The 16,405-nt window shown below is 56.4% G+C and overlaps 2 protein-coding genes across 3 annotated transcripts in view; one reads left to right on the top strand and one right to left on the bottom strand.

The window, feature by feature from the left end:
- Positions 1 to 990: 990 nt before the first annotated feature.
- On the bottom strand, positions 991 to 13,330 carry LHFPL4 (LHFPL tetraspan subfamily member 4). The gene is made up of 4 exons (XM_058844665.1): positions 12,762 to 13,330; positions 3,296 to 3,532; positions 3,097 to 3,113; positions 991 to 2,786 (listed from the first exon to the last, which is right to left on the bottom strand). Exons 1-4 carry the CDS (start codon positions 13,165 to 13,167, stop codon positions 2,778 to 2,780), a joined length of 669 nt encoding a protein of 222 aa, XP_058700648.1. The 5' UTR covers positions 13,168 to 13,330; the 3' UTR covers positions 991 to 2,777.
- A 1,295-nt stretch (positions 13,331 to 14,625) lies between these two features.
- MTMR14 (myotubularin related protein 14) overlaps positions 14,626 to 16,405 on the top strand; it is a 31,065-nt gene continuing 29,285 nt past the window's right edge. For both annotated transcript variants that reach the window (XM_058844659.1, XM_058844660.1), the window contains exons 1-2: positions 14,626 to 14,862; positions 14,940 to 15,085. In XM_058844659.1, coding sequence (XP_058700642.1) covers positions 14,641 to 14,862; positions 14,940 to 15,085 — 368 coding nt within the window. In that variant the 5' untranslated portion in view covers positions 14,626 to 14,640. The remainder of the gene's footprint in view (positions 14,863 to 14,939; positions 15,086 to 16,405) is intronic.

Genomic DNA, 16,405 nt, shown 5'->3' on the forward strand with positions numbered 1-16,405 from the left:
GCTGTGGGAGCTTGTGTTCCTGAGGAAATTCCCTGAGCTTCTGGCTGGGGTTGTGAAATTTTTCACTCTGCTGCTGCTGTTCTTCTTGCTCAAGTTCATCTGGGGAGGAGATGGATGTGGAGGATGTCCTCTGCACCACTGCACCTGCTTTAAAACCTGTTTTCTGGTGTGCCAGAACCTGGTATCTAGGGTTTTCATACTGCTTGCCTTTTCCTTAGGAAGCCTGACATGGGCTGATCCTGGCGTGGGGCTGCTAGGTGTGTCTGCAAGTGCTGGTTTGAGGTGCCCATGGCTTCTGGTCTTCAACCGCCCTCACTGTGAGAATGTTCCCCCTGACACTGTGGGACAGCATCTGTCATGGTTCATTCTGTCCGTTTGCATCCCCACAAAGAGTGGCTCCATCTCCACGGCTCTTTCCCTGAAAGCAACTGTGGGTAGCAGCAACCCGGCTCTTCTTAGCGTCTTCTGCCATCTGCAGGGCTCACCTGGGCTGTGAGCATGCCCCACCCTGGGGGAGCAGACCTGGCCAAAGCTCTCTGCAAGTCCCAGAGCTCCCCATGCTGCCCTCAGAGACTGGAATGCTCTCCCCACTCCCCTACTAAAGCATGCCACTAGACTGACCAGCCATGTAGTTTTTTTCCATCAAGACACTGGAATTTGATGAATTTCAGGAGGTTCCTGTCAGTCTGTTGTTAGTGAGCTGACAGACCACTTGTGCAGTGTGGACAGGCAGAAGGGACTGGTTCAAAGGCTCCTAGGGATGGATAGGATCCCTGCCCCACCCCCTGCTTTGACCCTTTCCAGAGCCCCTCTTTGTGTGCCAGCCCATGTGGATGGAGGCTCAGCTCCACAGGCTGCAGGGTGGGATCCCCACCACAGTTCAAGGAACTCATAGGGGCTTCTTTGGTCTTCTTGCAGATCACCTTCTTTGGTGATGGTCAGGAAGAACCCATCCCAACCCTCCCCACAACACAGGGCTCCGAGCTGGTCTGGTTTGAATTATATTTTTCAATAAGGTTTTGTGAAACACTGTATCAAACTTTGTACTAAAATACAGATATATTACAGCTACTGTATTCCTTTCTCCACTGATTTTCTTGGTTTGTTTTTCCAATTCAGCTGGCAACAGCACTCGCAAGCTGGCAAGACCCGGGTGCTGCAGGTTCCTGTTGACCTCATTTTGGGGGGCAGCTGTCAGAGGGATGTGGGCACCGCTGGGCTCATGGCTGGCAGGGGGCACTGGCAGGAGTGCTGGCACCCACTCCATCCCGGGTGGCTTTGGCTCCCAAATGGTGTTTCAGCACAGCTCCACCCTCACCGCCACCCCGCAGGGCCTCAGGGCACCACTTACCTGCTCTAGCCAGCCCCTCGTGCCTGGTGAGGTGCTGAGTCCTGCAGAGCCATTCACTGCCATCCCCCAGCAGCCTCCATGCTCCGTGGCCCCATCCCAGCACCGTGGTCCCACCCTGCTCCCTGCTCCCACTCGCCCTGCTCCCTGGCCTTGCCCAGTGCCTGGGGCCAGCCCTGCCAGGGCCCCCACAAGCCTCTGGAGGCCCTGCCCTGGGCCCTGCCAGCTGCTCGCACTGAGACACAGCCAGTGCTGAGGACTTTATTGCATTGCGAGGGCTATGGTGACCCAAACCCCTGTGGCCAGGGGAGGCCCACACACACACGCTGGTCTGGCCGGCAGAGCCACAGCCAGGTTGAAGCCACCTGTGCCGGAGTGTCGGCTCTCAGGTGCTGTGTGTGGGCCTTGAAGGTCGCCGGACTCAGCGCTGCGCCGGGCAGCGGCCACCGGCTCCCCACACGCCATCACCGCGGGCCAGCGAGCTACAGCCAGGAGGCCGGGTGGGTACAGGAGTGCTCGGGTACACCCGGCCATGCCGTGTGGCAGGGAAAGCCTTGCTGTCACCAGTGGAGATAAAGCACCGTATGGGGATGGGGAGGGAAGGCGTTTGGCAACAGCCCGCGGCCGGCTCGGGGAGGGGTCTTGGCGGGGGGAGTCGTCCTGTGCCCGCCCGGGGGTTTTGCATGTTCAGCTGCTCCCACTTACCAGGGCTTACATTCAACGGCGGCGCGAGTCGGGTGTCCCACGGCCGGCAGCAGCAAGGCCCCTGCGGTCCCCGTGCTGAGGGGAGCGAACAGCAGCCTGCGGCCCTGGCCACGCACCAGGAACCACCGTGTCCTGGGCTGGACTCCCAGGGCGGGGGGAGAGGGGGCTCGAGTCACTTTACCCTGTTTAGAGAATATGAATTTACATGTAAAAGTAGGGGTTGGGCCCCATCCCGGCCACCGGGTCCCCTGGCTGTGGAGACAGGTTCACGGAGCTGTACAAAATGGGAGTGGGGAGGGGTCCGGGACCCGGAGCAGCCGGCACGGGGTGTCACTGGGTGCGCGTTCGGGTGGGAGGCAGCAGGTCAGGAGTCCTGGGGATGTAGAAATCTGTTAAAAACTCCAAGACTGTTTCTTCCTTGAAACAAAACCGCAGCTGGATTCTGTTCTCGGACAAAGCGGGTTTGAGGCATCCTCCCCCAGCGGCGGCCCGCAGGCAGCGGTGGGTACGGAGCTGGCAGGGTGCGTGGGATGGTGGTGCCGGCGTGGACATGGAGGTGGCCGTGGATGCGGCGGGCGGCTGGCGCATCCCTGGCACGGGCGCCGGGGCCCGGAGGGCGGCGCGGGACGCTGTGTGGCCGCTGGCAGCAAATGAAGGGCAGGACAGGGAGGGAGCGCCCAGGCTGCTGGCCATGGGAAGAGGGTCCTGCTGCGGATGGTCAGCCTTATATCCTCTGTGGGGAAAGCACAGCAGTTTGGGGATGGTCTTGGGCAGGTCTTAGTGCACAATCGTGTTACTTGCATGTGCCAGGCATATGCCTGTCCCCATCACTGCCACCCTGTCTCTGCTGCCTCCCTGCCCCATTGCCTCCAACCCTGCTGCCTGCACAGCCAGGGTCATCCCATCCCAATCCCATCCCATCCCAATCCCATCCCATCCCAATCCCATCCCAATCCCATCCCATCCCCACAGACACCCAGCACAGTCACACCCAGAGACACCACAAAGGGACAGGGGACAGGACAGTGACATTCAAGGCTTACCGCAGTGCCAACAAAGTCTGTGGAAACAGAAGAGAAAGAGGTCAGGCAGGGCAGAGGCTCAGCAGCTCCTTCCCACCCTGCCCAGCCTGGTTTGCTTGTAGGTGGCAGTTAAGTCCATGGGACCTTTGCCAGGCTGCCAAAGGGGCCAAGCCCTGCAGGCTGTTCCCACCCAGGATCCCCCCTGTAGCATGGTGCTCACCTTTGCTCTCTGTCTTGAGCTCCTCGTGCAGTAGGTCATTCTGCCGGTTGCCAAGAACAAAGGCCAGGAAGGAAAGGATAAGGGCGTTGAGGATGCCGATGATGGCCAGGATATAAGCCCAGCGTACGGAGCAGTCGCCCAGGGAGTATTTCCCTGTCTTCTCCCCGCACATGTCCCGTATGGTCTCTGCATCCCAGCCATCAGGAAAGATCATGCAGCCCAGCACCAGGCAGAGCGCTGCAAGAAGGAGAGAAGGGGGAAGAATCAGAGACAATGGAGTGGCAATGCTTGGCACTGGGCCCCCCAGTCAGTACATGAGTGCAGCCTGTGTCTGGCGGGGAGCCCACCTTGGCCCCGTGACAGCCGGGCAACATGGCAGGTGACAGCCACCACTGCCTCAGGAGTCCCAGGCACTGCATTTTTGGCTGTCCCAAACCTGGCCCACACACAAATAGGGACTTCAGGCGCTTGGTTTCTACCAGCATTGGCCACAGGATCTGTGGTTGCCTATGGGCTTCCCTCATCACTGCAAGCTCCCTGCATTTGGGCAGGAGCTACCGGTGCACTGTGCGCAGAGATGCTGCCTGTGGAGAGGACTGGAATCCCCAGGAGCTCCCACACCTGACCACCACACAGCCTGCAAGCATCACTCCCAGAGGGGTCACCTTCCCTGCAGGCCTCCACCCAGCACACTCTATGCTGAGCAAGGAGACATCAGAGAACACAGGGATGGAAATGTCAAGACAAAGCCTGTGACTGTCAAGTAAGGAGGTGACTTTTTCTGACTACAACAAGTACAAAAGCTCCTCACCCCCTATCAGCTGGAAAGGCTAAAAATAGTAATGAAAATGGCTGCTGTGCCCTGCAGGTACTTTTGCCCTGAGTTAAGGAAGCACCAAGAGGCATGTGCCCACATCAGTAAGAAGTTCTCTCTCCATCCTTTATAGCAAACACCCTGCAGACAGGTAGCTGGCAGTCTGGCATGAGCTTTCTGCCTGCTGGCATGTGTTTTGAACTGCTCTCCATGGGAAAGAGAAATCCCAGAAGGCAGGGAAGTGCCTGCAGGGCATCACACCAAGAGTAGGTACAGCCCTCACATCACAAATAGCTGCACCCAGGAAAGGACAGGGACTCTGTCGGGACACTGGCACATAATGTCACGCTGCAGCTGCTGCCTGGTCTCTGACTCCTCCACCCACATAGCAAACCCTCTTGGTGAAAGTGTCTTTGTGGACAGTGGCAAGCCCTGCATGCTGATTTACTGCAATGCACAGCCCAGGTACCACCCCAGCACCTCATGGCTGCACAGAGCCAAGCTGGTGTCTCCAGCACATCGTCACCAGGGACTTCCAACCAAGCACAGCCTGTCTGGGGGAGCTCCCTGCTCGCTGGGACTGGGCCAACCCAAAACCATCCCTCTGCAAGGAAACAACCAGCACCAATGGTAATGGTAAATGTGAAGAGCATGGCCTGCTGCTGATCTGGGCGCCTTGGAATAGGATGGCATTAATTCAGCTGAGGGCCTGAATTAAAGGGGATCAGGTGCAGCAGACCTGTGCCAGGGACTGCTCCTGTGAAAGCAGAAATGCTAAGAGGATTTTAGGATTCTCTGAGCTCCCAGTGCAGTGCAGCTGTGAAACAAGCTAAGGTGCTCTGTGGCAATCCCCAGCAAGGGGGTGGGTTTACCCCCATGGCACGGCTCAGGCTGGCACAACCCAGCCTGGAAATGGGCACAGTTTTAAGAGATCTGCTGAAATCACTGAGGGGGAGAAAAGAACCACAGGTATGCAGTGAGGCTGGGAGAAGGCATAGAAAGCAGCAGCTCCAGCTACCTGGGTGAGCAGTAGGCCTCAGCAACAGCCACTCTGGGCCCAAAGAACAGGGCTGTTCCCAAGGTGGTAGGCAAATATGAGTTAAAAAATCAGGTACCAATTTTACCTGCACCAGCAAGTGTTTGGGCAGGCTCCCAGCCTTTGTGCACAGCCCTCAGTCAGTCCTTCACAGGAGCAGAAGAGCAGCCCCTGGGTCTGTCCTTGGACTCTGCAGGCATTGGCATGTCCTCTGCATTTCTGAGCTATTATTCAGGATCCAGGTGGGTCCAGCTGCCCAGGTAACACAGAAGCCTGCCAAGAGCTCACTGCTCTGAAAACACCACAAGTGTGAGAGTCTCCCAGGATATCTGCAGGACCCACCTGCTACCAAACATGGCAGAACAGGCAGCAATGCATGAGACAGTGGATTAACATGCTGGAGAGCCACAGCACTCATGGAGGACATGAGGGATGGGGTTTAAGGCAAAAGTAAGGTGGCTCAAAAAGGTATGAGACGCACTCACGCAGTGGGTTGTCACAGCACAGTCACAGTGGACAGGCAGTGATGGCCACTGCCAAGACACTGCCTGGCTTCAGCCTGTGTCTTCTTGTTGTGATCCCACATGTCACCGTGTGCCTACTCTGTACTGCACCAGGGCAAAGGGAGTCTTTGTCCTGTCCCACCGAGCAGCTGCAGGATCACTGCCCAAGCACTCACAGCCCATTTGACAGAATTAAACAACAAATTTACTGCCAGGCAGAGGCATGTGCCCAAGTCACCACATGTACCCAAATCCCTGTTCCTGAGGGTGACTGGCCTCTTCCCAAAAACCCCTCACTACTCCACAGCTCCCTGGGAAGTGGCTGAGGTGGTGCTGTGCTACTGAAGGCCAGTCCTTTCCTGGTGAAGAGCAGCTCAGTGCCCTCCTCTTCCCATCTGTCCTATGTGTTCCCAGAAGCAAGCCGAGTCTTCTGCTCTGTCACAAGCAATTCCCTTTTCTGCACGTTCCTAGGCCGCCCAATGTCCTGGAAACACCTTCCTGTGCCTGCAGCAAGAAGTGACTTTGAAGAGCAGAGCAAGAAGAAGGAGGGGATCCCCACACAGTCCACAGGCCTCAGCACTGCCCTCTCCAACAGCTCTGAGGGATGTGGGGTCAGGGCTCTGCCTGCCTGTCCTTCTGCCCATAGCACCGTTCTGCCAGCACCTACCTCCAAATGCCCCAAGACCCCTTGCAGACCTGCAAGAAAAGCTTGGGTTTTGTTTAAAGAACAGCCTATTTCTATGCCTTGCAACCACAAGAAAAGCACCAGTGATGACTAGTATGAAGAGCCACTGTAAAAGAGGAAAAAAACCCTAACTCCTGTCCATTTTGCTTTTAATTCCTGTTCTTCTGAGGGTGTGGTGCCAGTCCTCACTGTCAGTGGCTGGCTGGTCTGTCACACCCCACAGCTGCCATCCTTCCTGTAGGCCCTGGGTTCCATCTCCCTCTTCTAGAATTTTCCCAGTTGTAAAGACTGTTTTGAGTGCAGGCATTTCAGTGATCACTGGGACAGGGTGTATGCAGAGGGAAGATGATCCTGCTGGGGCTGGGGCTCTGGCCCCATAGAGCTGGCTTTTCTTGGCTTGGTTTTACAGCTGGTTCATGGATTCTCACTCCTCAGTGCTCCCTTGTCAAGGTTCATTAGAAACAACATGGGCATCTCAAGGGCTTTTGATATCCTCACAAAAGAAATTAATCAAAGGGAATGCAATGTTATGACTCAGGCTGCAACACTGGAGCAAGATTTGAGCAGAAAGAGGAGGCTCCTCCTGGCAGGATAACATCTCCTGGTACAAGGTGCATTTAGCTAATTTGAACTGTCTGAGTAACCTCTATGTTTGCTGAGTATCACTGCCCCAGTCCTGAGCAGCTGTGCCTGCAGAATTAAAATCTGATTTTTAAAATTACTTTTTCCATCTAGTTTAGTCTGCAGGTATAAGTGAAAACTGGCTTTTACTGCTTCTGCCCGCCATGGGTAAAAGGAGCTCATGCCCTGCAGCTAAGATGTGACCTCCCTCAGATCATTACACTTCCACAGAACACACAAATGGGAAGATGTGGGGTAATGGGGGAAAAACCAGCAATCACTGGGTCCAAAAAGGGCTTTTTAAACCTGGCATGGGCACAGCACATCCAAAAACCCTGGGGAACATGGGTTGGGCTGTGCTGTTGGAGACTAGAGTGGCTGCTTCTCACCAGAAAACCTCCTGACAGCTGAGCACCAAAAGGAAAGGAAACAAACACAGTCCCCCTTCTTCCCCCTAAAAACTAAAATCCTTCAAAAATAAATCAACACTAAGGGCAGCATGCTCAGGACGGCGAGCACCAGCCATTTATACAGACACGAGCTCCCTTACGGCGTTTTGCTCCACAGGCTGTTTCTGTGCCAAAAAATCAGCAGGATTCAGAATAGAGTTATGAGTTTGTATGAATCAGAACTGACAGTTACTTTATCTGGAACAACAGTTAAGGGATGTAAGCTCCAGGACACGAGGGCTCCGAGACGCCCGGCTCAGCCTCTCCCTGCGAGTACACAGGCACATTAACAGCCACGACGGGAGAGCTGCGCTGCCGCGCAAACCCCGCGGCTGCTGCTGCTGCGGAGCACACGGCGCTGCACGCATGCAAGGGATGGGCTGCAGCCTGGCTCCTGTCCCCTTTGCAAGACCTGAGTGGTAGGGGAAGAAGAGGGAAATCTTCAGGAAAGCTTTTTTGGGGGTCCAGAAGACAGTAATTCAGCAAATGCTGAGGGTTTTTGCAGTCTTGTCATTTTTGCTGCAAGGTCAGCAGGTGGAAGTGGTTCATATACGGGCAATATTTCTCCCTTTGACAGAGAAAGGGCTTGAGGACAAACTGCAGAGTCACGGGATAGTTAAGGTTGGAAGGGTCCTCTGGAGATCATTTAGTTCAACCCTCTTGCCAAGGGTCATCTAGAGCAGGTGATACAGGAACATGTCTAGATGGGTTTTGAATGACTCCAGAGACAAGAGACTCCACAACCTCCCTGGGCAGTCTCATGCTCAGCAGCTGTCCCAGTTACACCCTAAGCCAGTTTGCAGCAGTGGTATCTACCTCATATTTTATCATTAAGAATGTCAATGAATGACTTTTATATCCATGAAAACAATATTTTGAAACCTCAAAGTCTCTGAAAGGACTTGGATCTCCAGCAAGTCACAGTCAGGAAGATGAGCCTGTCCTGATGTGGTTCAGCAGAGCCACTTATTGCTGCCGAACCAGGGAGAGTTTTGGGGCTGTAGCACTCACTCAGGCCAGATCCTGCTTTCCCTTGGGACTAAGGCCACACCATCACACAGCTCCACCATGCTCAGCCCAGCAGCTGGGAACAATTCCTTCGCTACTCCTCTCCACGGATATACTAAAACCATTCAATGCAAGGGGTCCCCACTCAGATGGTGGCAAACACAGCTGAGGGTGATGAAGCCCTGCTCAGGGATCTGCCCCTGTTCTCAGGCCTTGGAAGGGCCCTCCAAGAGGAGAGTGTAGCTCTGAAGAGAGTCTCCCAAAGGAGGAAAGAGCTCAGATGGATATGTATTACCACATTCTCCATCAGACAAGGTGGCTGGACGTGGCACAATCAATGCCAAAATGCCACTGATAAGGACAAAGCTCAGCACAAAGGCCAAGAGCACAGCCCCAGGTGGGAAGATACCCCATGTGTTGTGTATCCCTAAGGGAGGGAGTGTGAAGGTCTCACCACACTGACTGCTGGACCTGGAGCACAGGGAAACACCTTAAAATGTGGCCAGTCAGTTCCTCCATGCAAGCAGGATAATGTGCTCAGCTGGTTTCCTCTTTTGCCACTCAACAGACTCTAAGTACAGAATCAAAGACAACTCTGGCTGCTCTGGAAACAGCCCTGGATCCGCTTGGGGTAATCATCCTGATGGGAGGCACATGGATGCAGTGTCACACAGAGGTGGCTGGGCTGTCTTGCAAGGGCATTAATGCTGGGCACCAGGACAACTTTGCTCAAAGCTCTGACTTAACTCACAGGGTGACTGTGTCTTATGCTACAGCAGAGTACTGGGGAATCAAAGGAAATCCTGAGGCTCCTGGGCAGCCTGGTGCTTGTATTCCTATGCTCTAATTTCCTGCAGACAAATCCCAAGGGGGATCGCCCTCACAGCCCATTTCTCTTCAAGTAAGCATCATCCCATGGAACTTTCTGAAGGTGCTCCTCCACTAATTTGGAGTATTGGGGTGGCATCAGGTGCTGTCAGTCATACAGTTGTTGACATGCTCATGTTAAGGGCCCATCTCTGGTTTTATAATAGAAGGATTTAGCAAAATCTCCAGTTTTGCGTTACTGGGATTTTGAACAGGGCAGATGGCCACGTTTCTATTTGTGATAAAGCAGAGTCTTTCCTCTTAATTAGACCCAGTTTCCTCCTAGGGGGGCAGTGGCTTTTGAGCTGGAGCTTTCTGTCAAGCTCTAATTAAACCCTGCCTTGATTGTTGTCCACTAATTAGACATTGATGATTTAAAGTTGGTTGGTTTTTTGGGTTTTTTTGAAAGAGATTCTGAATTCTGCATCCTCCTCCCCCACATTCCTGCACTTGTCTTTTATCCTCTGAAGAGTCCATCCATGCCCACAATCAGCAGCCCTTTACTCTGCACCAGCCATACCACAGGGATGGGGTGGGGACACCTCTGCCCCATCTCTCTGCCCATCACCTGCCTCACCTGGTTTTCACCAGTGAGACCAAGAGACTTTGGGCCTCACAGTTGCTTCTGCTGTAGTAGTGCAAGTCCTTCTTTAGCTAAACCCTCACTGAGTAAGGATCAATGTCCTTTCCTTCCCTGCTACTCCAAGCATTTCTTGGAGTATTCTCTCTGCTCTGGCAGAATCCGCCAACTTCCCAGACTGGTCGAATCTCTGAAGTTTGCCATCATGATGTACCAGAGCCTGCATCAGGCTATGTCCCTGCCCTACCCATAAGATATGGCCTGTGGTGTTCTCTCCATAGGTCATGGCAGCTCCTTCTCCATGCACAAGGTAACACATCCACCTGTGGCTGCCTCAGCTGTGCCCAGGGAAGTTCAGCCCTGCCTGACCCCTGCCAGACAAGACTCTTGCTGGGACACACCACACCACCACGTCTGCACCCAGGCCCTCTCTGACAGGAACATCAGCCTGTACTGTAGGACAGCAGCTCTCTCACGCTGTCCTCTCTCAGGGCAGGGTGGAGAGCCAGTCTCTATTAATGCTGCCTTGGACTTTCCCCAACAGAGAAGCCATGGAGCCCTGCTGCTCTGGGAGAGCTCCAAGCCAACCTGGGCTGGCTGGGGCCAGAAGAGCCAGCCCATGGCCCCACTGAGCTGAGCACCCAGGGTTCTTGCAAGTGCAGTTGTAAGCAACATGTGTAATTACAAGGTGCAAAGTGTGACCAAGGACAAGCCCCAAGGCAAGGCAAAGGGTACCCAGAGGTGACAACATCAAAGTGCCGTCATGGCCACCCAAACCTGAGCCAGTACAGGACAGGAGGCACTAGGGAGAAGACCCAGGGCTGCCTCCAGTGCAGTGCTCTCTGCCACACAGCTCCCTGTGCAGCAGTAGCAGCTGGGCACTCCAAGCCACTTGATTAAGCTGCTGACAATCAGTAGGATTTGGGCTCTGAGCTTGCTTTAAACTGATAAATCTTCAGGACAGGGAAAATTAAAGATGAGGGAATTTCCTGATAAGCCAAGGCAGCTCCAGGTCTGACTGTGGTCCTGATCTGGGTGAGGGGAGGTCAGGCTCTCCAGCCCAAGCCAGCTGCAAGAGAAAGAGCTGGGCTAGCTGAAAGGTCCTCACACAGAGAAGCTGTATCCTTCCACATCAAGGATTGGGGCCCTTCTAACAGAGGGGATGAATGGGGTCCTTTCATTAGGAGTAAGAGTCATTGTAGGTCCTTCCAGTGGAAGTTTTAGGTATGCAGTAGAGGGTAAGTATTTGTCCATACTTGTCCACACCTGGTAAAACTGAGCAGAGAAGGAAGCAAAGAGTCTTGCTACCAATGGAAGTTCAACATCATTCCTCGGGATCTTTGTCCCAAAAGGACAGACTCTGTGTGAGGACACCTTGGAAGTCTGAGCATAATGGGATACTTGGAATCCTTATCAATATAGGCATCAGGTCCCCTTTTGGGGAAAGATTTGGGTTATTGTACAGTGTCACTTTGAGGAGTGAGTCTGTGAGGGTTTTGGGGTACATCTACAGTGGGGTTTCATTTGTGGAGGGAGCTAAGGAGAATCTATAGGCAGGGTCACTTTTGGAGGGGGTTAATTACTAGGCTTGAGTGGTCATGTCTGGGGAGACATCACGGTAAATGTATGGTATTCCTTTGTGTGAAGCACTGGAGAGAGGTGGGAGAGGCCTGTCCTCACAGCCCTTTCATGATGCAGGAGAAAGGGGGCCTGGATACAATTTGTCTTTAAGGGGCAGCTGAAGGGTGCTTTTACAGGGATGGGGGATCCATCCATGGGCTTCTTCCAGTGGTGGGGTCCCTTTGGGGGCTGAGTGTTCTCCTAAAGTGCGTATCTCTTGGAGACAACCCCATGTCTCTGGGGTTGACAAGGAGACTAGTCCCTGATGTGGAGTGTGCTGGGGTGTCTGAATCCCCAGGGATTCAGGGAGCTGATCCAGTGTGTCCTAGGCCAACTTGCACTTAGTCCTTGCCTCTGTGCAACAGTCCCAATTGAAGGGCATCCCAATGCTGGTCCTCGACTGGGGTGCACTGAGGTACCCCAAGACTGGTCCCTAGCCCAGGATGTCCTGAAGTGCTCCAGACTATCCAGGCATCCCAGGGTCAGTGCCTGCTCTGGGGTCGCTTGAGGTGGGTCCCTGATCCAGCTCTCCCTCCAGCTGTGTCCCAGGGAGCCTCATGTTTCCCTGGCGTCAGGCCTTGCCTGGGGAATCCCAGGTTCCAGTGCCCCAAGCAGATGCCACCATTCCTAGTGCCAATGCCTGGTCTGGATGTCCCAGGAAGCACTGGAGTGTCCTGAGGACATTTCTTAGCTGAGAAGACCCATGGCCCTACAGTGCTTGTACCTGTCCAGCTTCCTTGAGCAATCTCAATGTTCCCTATGGCCAACCTCTGCCTGGGGAGACCCAGGTGCCAGTGCCTAGAGCCAGCACCTGTTTGTGGTGCTCTGTCAGTGCCAGTGCCTGACCCGTTTGTCCTAGCAAGTCCTGGGACGTCCTAGGGCCAGCTCCTGGCTGGGATGCCCTATGAATGCACGGCACCTGTACCCAGCGCAGCTTTCCTGAGCAGCCCTTGTGTTCCTTGTGGCCAGGGCATACCAGGGAGCCCTCGGAGCCAGTGTCCCCAGCTGGTGCCCATTCCTGCACATCTATCAGTGCTAGCACCTGGCCTGGGTGTCCCAAGAAACTGTAGGGCTGGATCCTGGCCCTGCAGTGCTTGGACTCACCCCAGCTTCCTTGAGCAGCCTTGGTGTTCCCTGTAGCCAGGGATCCCACTACCACTGCCGGGGGCTCCCGGAGTGCCGCACGCTCAGCGCTGCCCACATTCTCCCCACCCGCCTCCCGCCGCCAGGCCCGGGGCAGGCCGGTGTTCCCGGTGCCGGTGGCTCCCGGTGCCGGTGTGTACCTGCCAGCAGCTGCATCCAGGCGCAGATCTTGTAGACGGTGGCGGTGTTGCAGAAGAAGAACAGGGCGAAGCAGGTGATGCAGCCCAGCGTCAGCACCATGGAGAGCAGCACGAAGAACGCGGCCGCCTGAAAGGCGCCTGAGGGGATGGTGCTGAAGTCGGTGAAGGAGCCGCGGCACGACAGCTCCCGGCCCGCCAGCCCGCTGCCCACGCAGTAGTGGAACAGCCCGAAGTACCCGGGCTTGGGCGTGTTAACGCTGTCGCCGACCCAGTAGGGCTGGATGAAGACCACCACGTTGATGATGGCGAAGCAGATGGTGAAGATGGCCCAGAGCACGCCGATGGCGCGCGAGTTCCGCACGTAGTTGTCATGGTACAGCTTGGAGGCTTCCTGCGAGGGCAGCATCCTGCCGGCCGCCGCTGCCGGAGGGCGGGAGGGGCCGGGGCGGCGGGGAGCCCGCCCGGGGTCGGCGGGGCGGGGGGGCCGCGGCCTAAGAGCGCCCGCGGGCTGCCGGGCCCTGCGACACCCGCGCCGCCATCTTGGCTGCCGCCTCTGCGCCCCGCGCGCTCCCGCCGCGCGCGCGCGGCCGTGCGCCCCCCCGCCACTGCGGAGCCGAGCCCGGCCGAGCCCAGTCCAGTCCCGTCCAGCCTAGCCCAGCCGAGCCCGAGCCGAACCGAGACCCTCCAAGCGCGCCCTCCGGGGATCGGACCACTCCGCCTTCGGCTCGGCCGGGCTCGGGTCGCCTTGCGACGGACTCGTCTCGGTTCGGCTCGGATCCACTCGGCTTGGCTCGGGTCGGATCCCCGGGCCCATTCCTCCCCCCTGATCCGGCAGGACCGTTCCCCGGGACCGACCCCGCCCGGGGCAGCCCCAGGGCATGGCTACAATAAATGCTGGAAGGTCCCCGCGTGGGTGCCTTTGGCCGGAGTGCGCCCGCAGGGAGAGCGTCCGTCCTGCCGCACTCTTCAGGAGTCCGGGGAAGGCCCGCGGGTCGCCGGCGTAGCCCCCCAGACGGGCAGGAGACCTTCCCCACCCTCTTGGCGGGGATGGAGCAAGTACGTTGTGGCTGCTCCCGCTCTGGGGGAACAGTAGACACAAAACCTCTGACTGACCGAGGCCAGGTACACGGCTGTGCCAGGTCAGATGTGGTGACAGGGCTGGGGTACACAACGTGCGTCAGGCTGGGTGTGGTGGATGACTGGGCTGGGGTGAACGGCTATGCCAGTAGTGTCACACAAGCTATCAGCACTTGGATGCCAGCAGGTGCCCTTGTGAAATCCTGTCACCGCCTCGTCAGGCCCGCACCGGTCCCAAACTCAGCAGAGACCGACCGTGTCGGGCCAGTTTCATTCTCAGGCAGCGAGATGCACTGCGTTAGCTGCAGCCGAACTCGGCTGTCATTAAATGCTTATACAGATTCACAGCTGATTTGAAAAGTAGACAAATGCAAACAAAAAACACATTGTGTTCCCCTGCAAGAGCCAAGGAGCCGCCCTTCTCCGGCTGGGCACGGGCAGTGCCCGTCACCCTCAGCACGCACAGCCCGAGCTGGCTCCGTGACACTGCCCGGGCACACGAGCCAGTGCCGCCTTCAGCCGTATTCCGGGCAGCTACACCGCTCACCCCGCAGCTCCTCTGCCACAGGCTCAGTGCATGCGACCACACTCCGAGAGAGGCTTCTTTAATTAAAACCCGCCTCGGGATTCTTTCTTTAGGGCAGCGCCCTGGGCACGCTGGCCAGCGCCACGGTCGGACCCACTCGGCGAGGCCTGACAGCGTTTGCCGCGTCCCTCTGCGGGTCTTAACGCGAGGCCGGAGCAGAGCCCGGTTCCCCCGGAGCGGGGCTGGGTACCCCGGGGCGGAGCGCGGCGCGCCCCGATGACGCCGGGAGCTGGCGGAAGGGGCGCGTCGCGGACGGGCGGAAGCGGCGGGCGGGACGATGGGCCCGAGGCGGCGGTGAGCGGCGCGGGCATGGCGACGGCGGCGGCCCGCGGCTGCCCCCCGGCGGGCTCCGGGGACCGCGCCCTGGCCGAGCTGCTGCTGGAGTTCTCCCGGGTACAGTACCGCGCCAAGGACGGCGGCGGTGCCGCCGCTGCCAAGGTGAGGGCACCGGGGCTCGGGGGGCTCGGGGGACGCGGGGAGCGGCGCGGCGGGCATTGAGCGATGGCTCTGCGCAGGTGGAGCGGATCGAGCGGCGGTGCCTGGAGCTCTTCGGCCGCGATTATCGCTACAGCGTGATCCCCAACGTGCACGGCGAGATCTGCGCCCACTACCCGCGGCACATCGTCCTTCTGGAGCGCGACGCCGGTGCCAGCCGTGACTCGTAAGGCCCCCGGTTCCCGTGTCTCGTCCCGTGCAGCTGACGCCCAGCGGAGTTGCTGTCTCGGGAGCTTCCGCGCCCGGCGCTCCGAGGCTCCCGCCGGCCGGGGAAGCCCTGCGGGCTGCGCTGCTCTAATTATAGCCGGTGGTGTCAGCCGCTGCCGGGACTCCCCTCGCTGCCTGCCGGGGCTGCCGAGCTCCCGTGGGGCTCCTCCCAGGGTGCTTGGGCCGCCTTGGTGAAAGCTGCCAAGCTGAGCCTGTTACTCGAAGGGTGTGAAGGAAACGGGGTGGGTGCTCCGGGGCAGCGCCAGCTCCGCTGCATGTGACCCTGGAGTAAACCTGAACACAGCCTTGGTTCCTGGTGATTGTTGTGTTGCAACTCGCCCGAAGGCTCAAGGTTGGGAGCAAGCCTGTGTGATGCTTTCACTGTCTTGATGAAGCACATGTGTTCTTGCAGCAAGGCCTCTGATGTGGGAAATTTTGGTCTGCAAATCTTGTGGCAGGGGATCTGATGGGGCTAGGCAGACAAGACAGTCTAGACAAATACTTCTGTCATTCCAGACAAGGTTCCAGGTTATTTTGTCTCTCCCCACCATGTTGAACAGGTCAATGGGCGCTGAGGTTTAGTGAGCTAACGGGAAATGCGTGTTCAGTTTGGTGCACGTCTGAGCCAACACATCTCTGGACTTTGACCCACAGGCTCAGGATCACATTGATCTCATTTCTGGCTGAGTATGAGCTGCTCCTTCCAGCTCCAACCACAGCCTCTCACTTTTACTTTTATCTTTCAACAAAACGTAATGCAGTTTTGCAGTCTTGACTGTGTGTCCATGACAAGAGTAATGTGTTCAAAAGGAGAGTCAACAAGTCCTTCTCACATGTCCAGCTGCTTTGCCTGAGGAAGGAAAACCATCAGCTGCCGTGCTTGGCATGTAGGCTGGGTGCTGTAGGAGGGGGTCTTTGGAAACCAGCCACAACTGACTACCAGGTGGTAGAATTTCTGACTAACAGTTGGATGAGATTAGAAAAGATTAAACTCCTTGCTGCAAAAAACAGGAAACTGAAGTTTGAAGCTGTTAAATGTAACTAGACAAGCTTTAGGGAAGGGAAACCAAATACTTCTGCTTTTCCTGCTCTTGCAAGAGGAAAGTATGCTTAATTTTTCTGACAAGTATTCAAAATGAGTACTTACACTTGGTGCCCCATTTTCTTCTGTGACATTTGCAAGCCAGCAGTGGCAATTAACTGTATTTATACTGATTCTTGGCAAGTTTTGATTTACTGTCCCAAAGAGAGTCACAAAAAGAGACCGCATTTCATCATC

This window comes from Poecile atricapillus, chromosome 9 (genome assembly GCF_030490865.1).
Source record: "Poecile atricapillus isolate bPoeAtr1 chromosome 9, bPoeAtr1.hap1, whole genome shotgun sequence".
NCBI classification, from domain to species: domain Eukaryota; kingdom Metazoa; phylum Chordata; class Aves; order Passeriformes; family Paridae; genus Poecile; species Poecile atricapillus.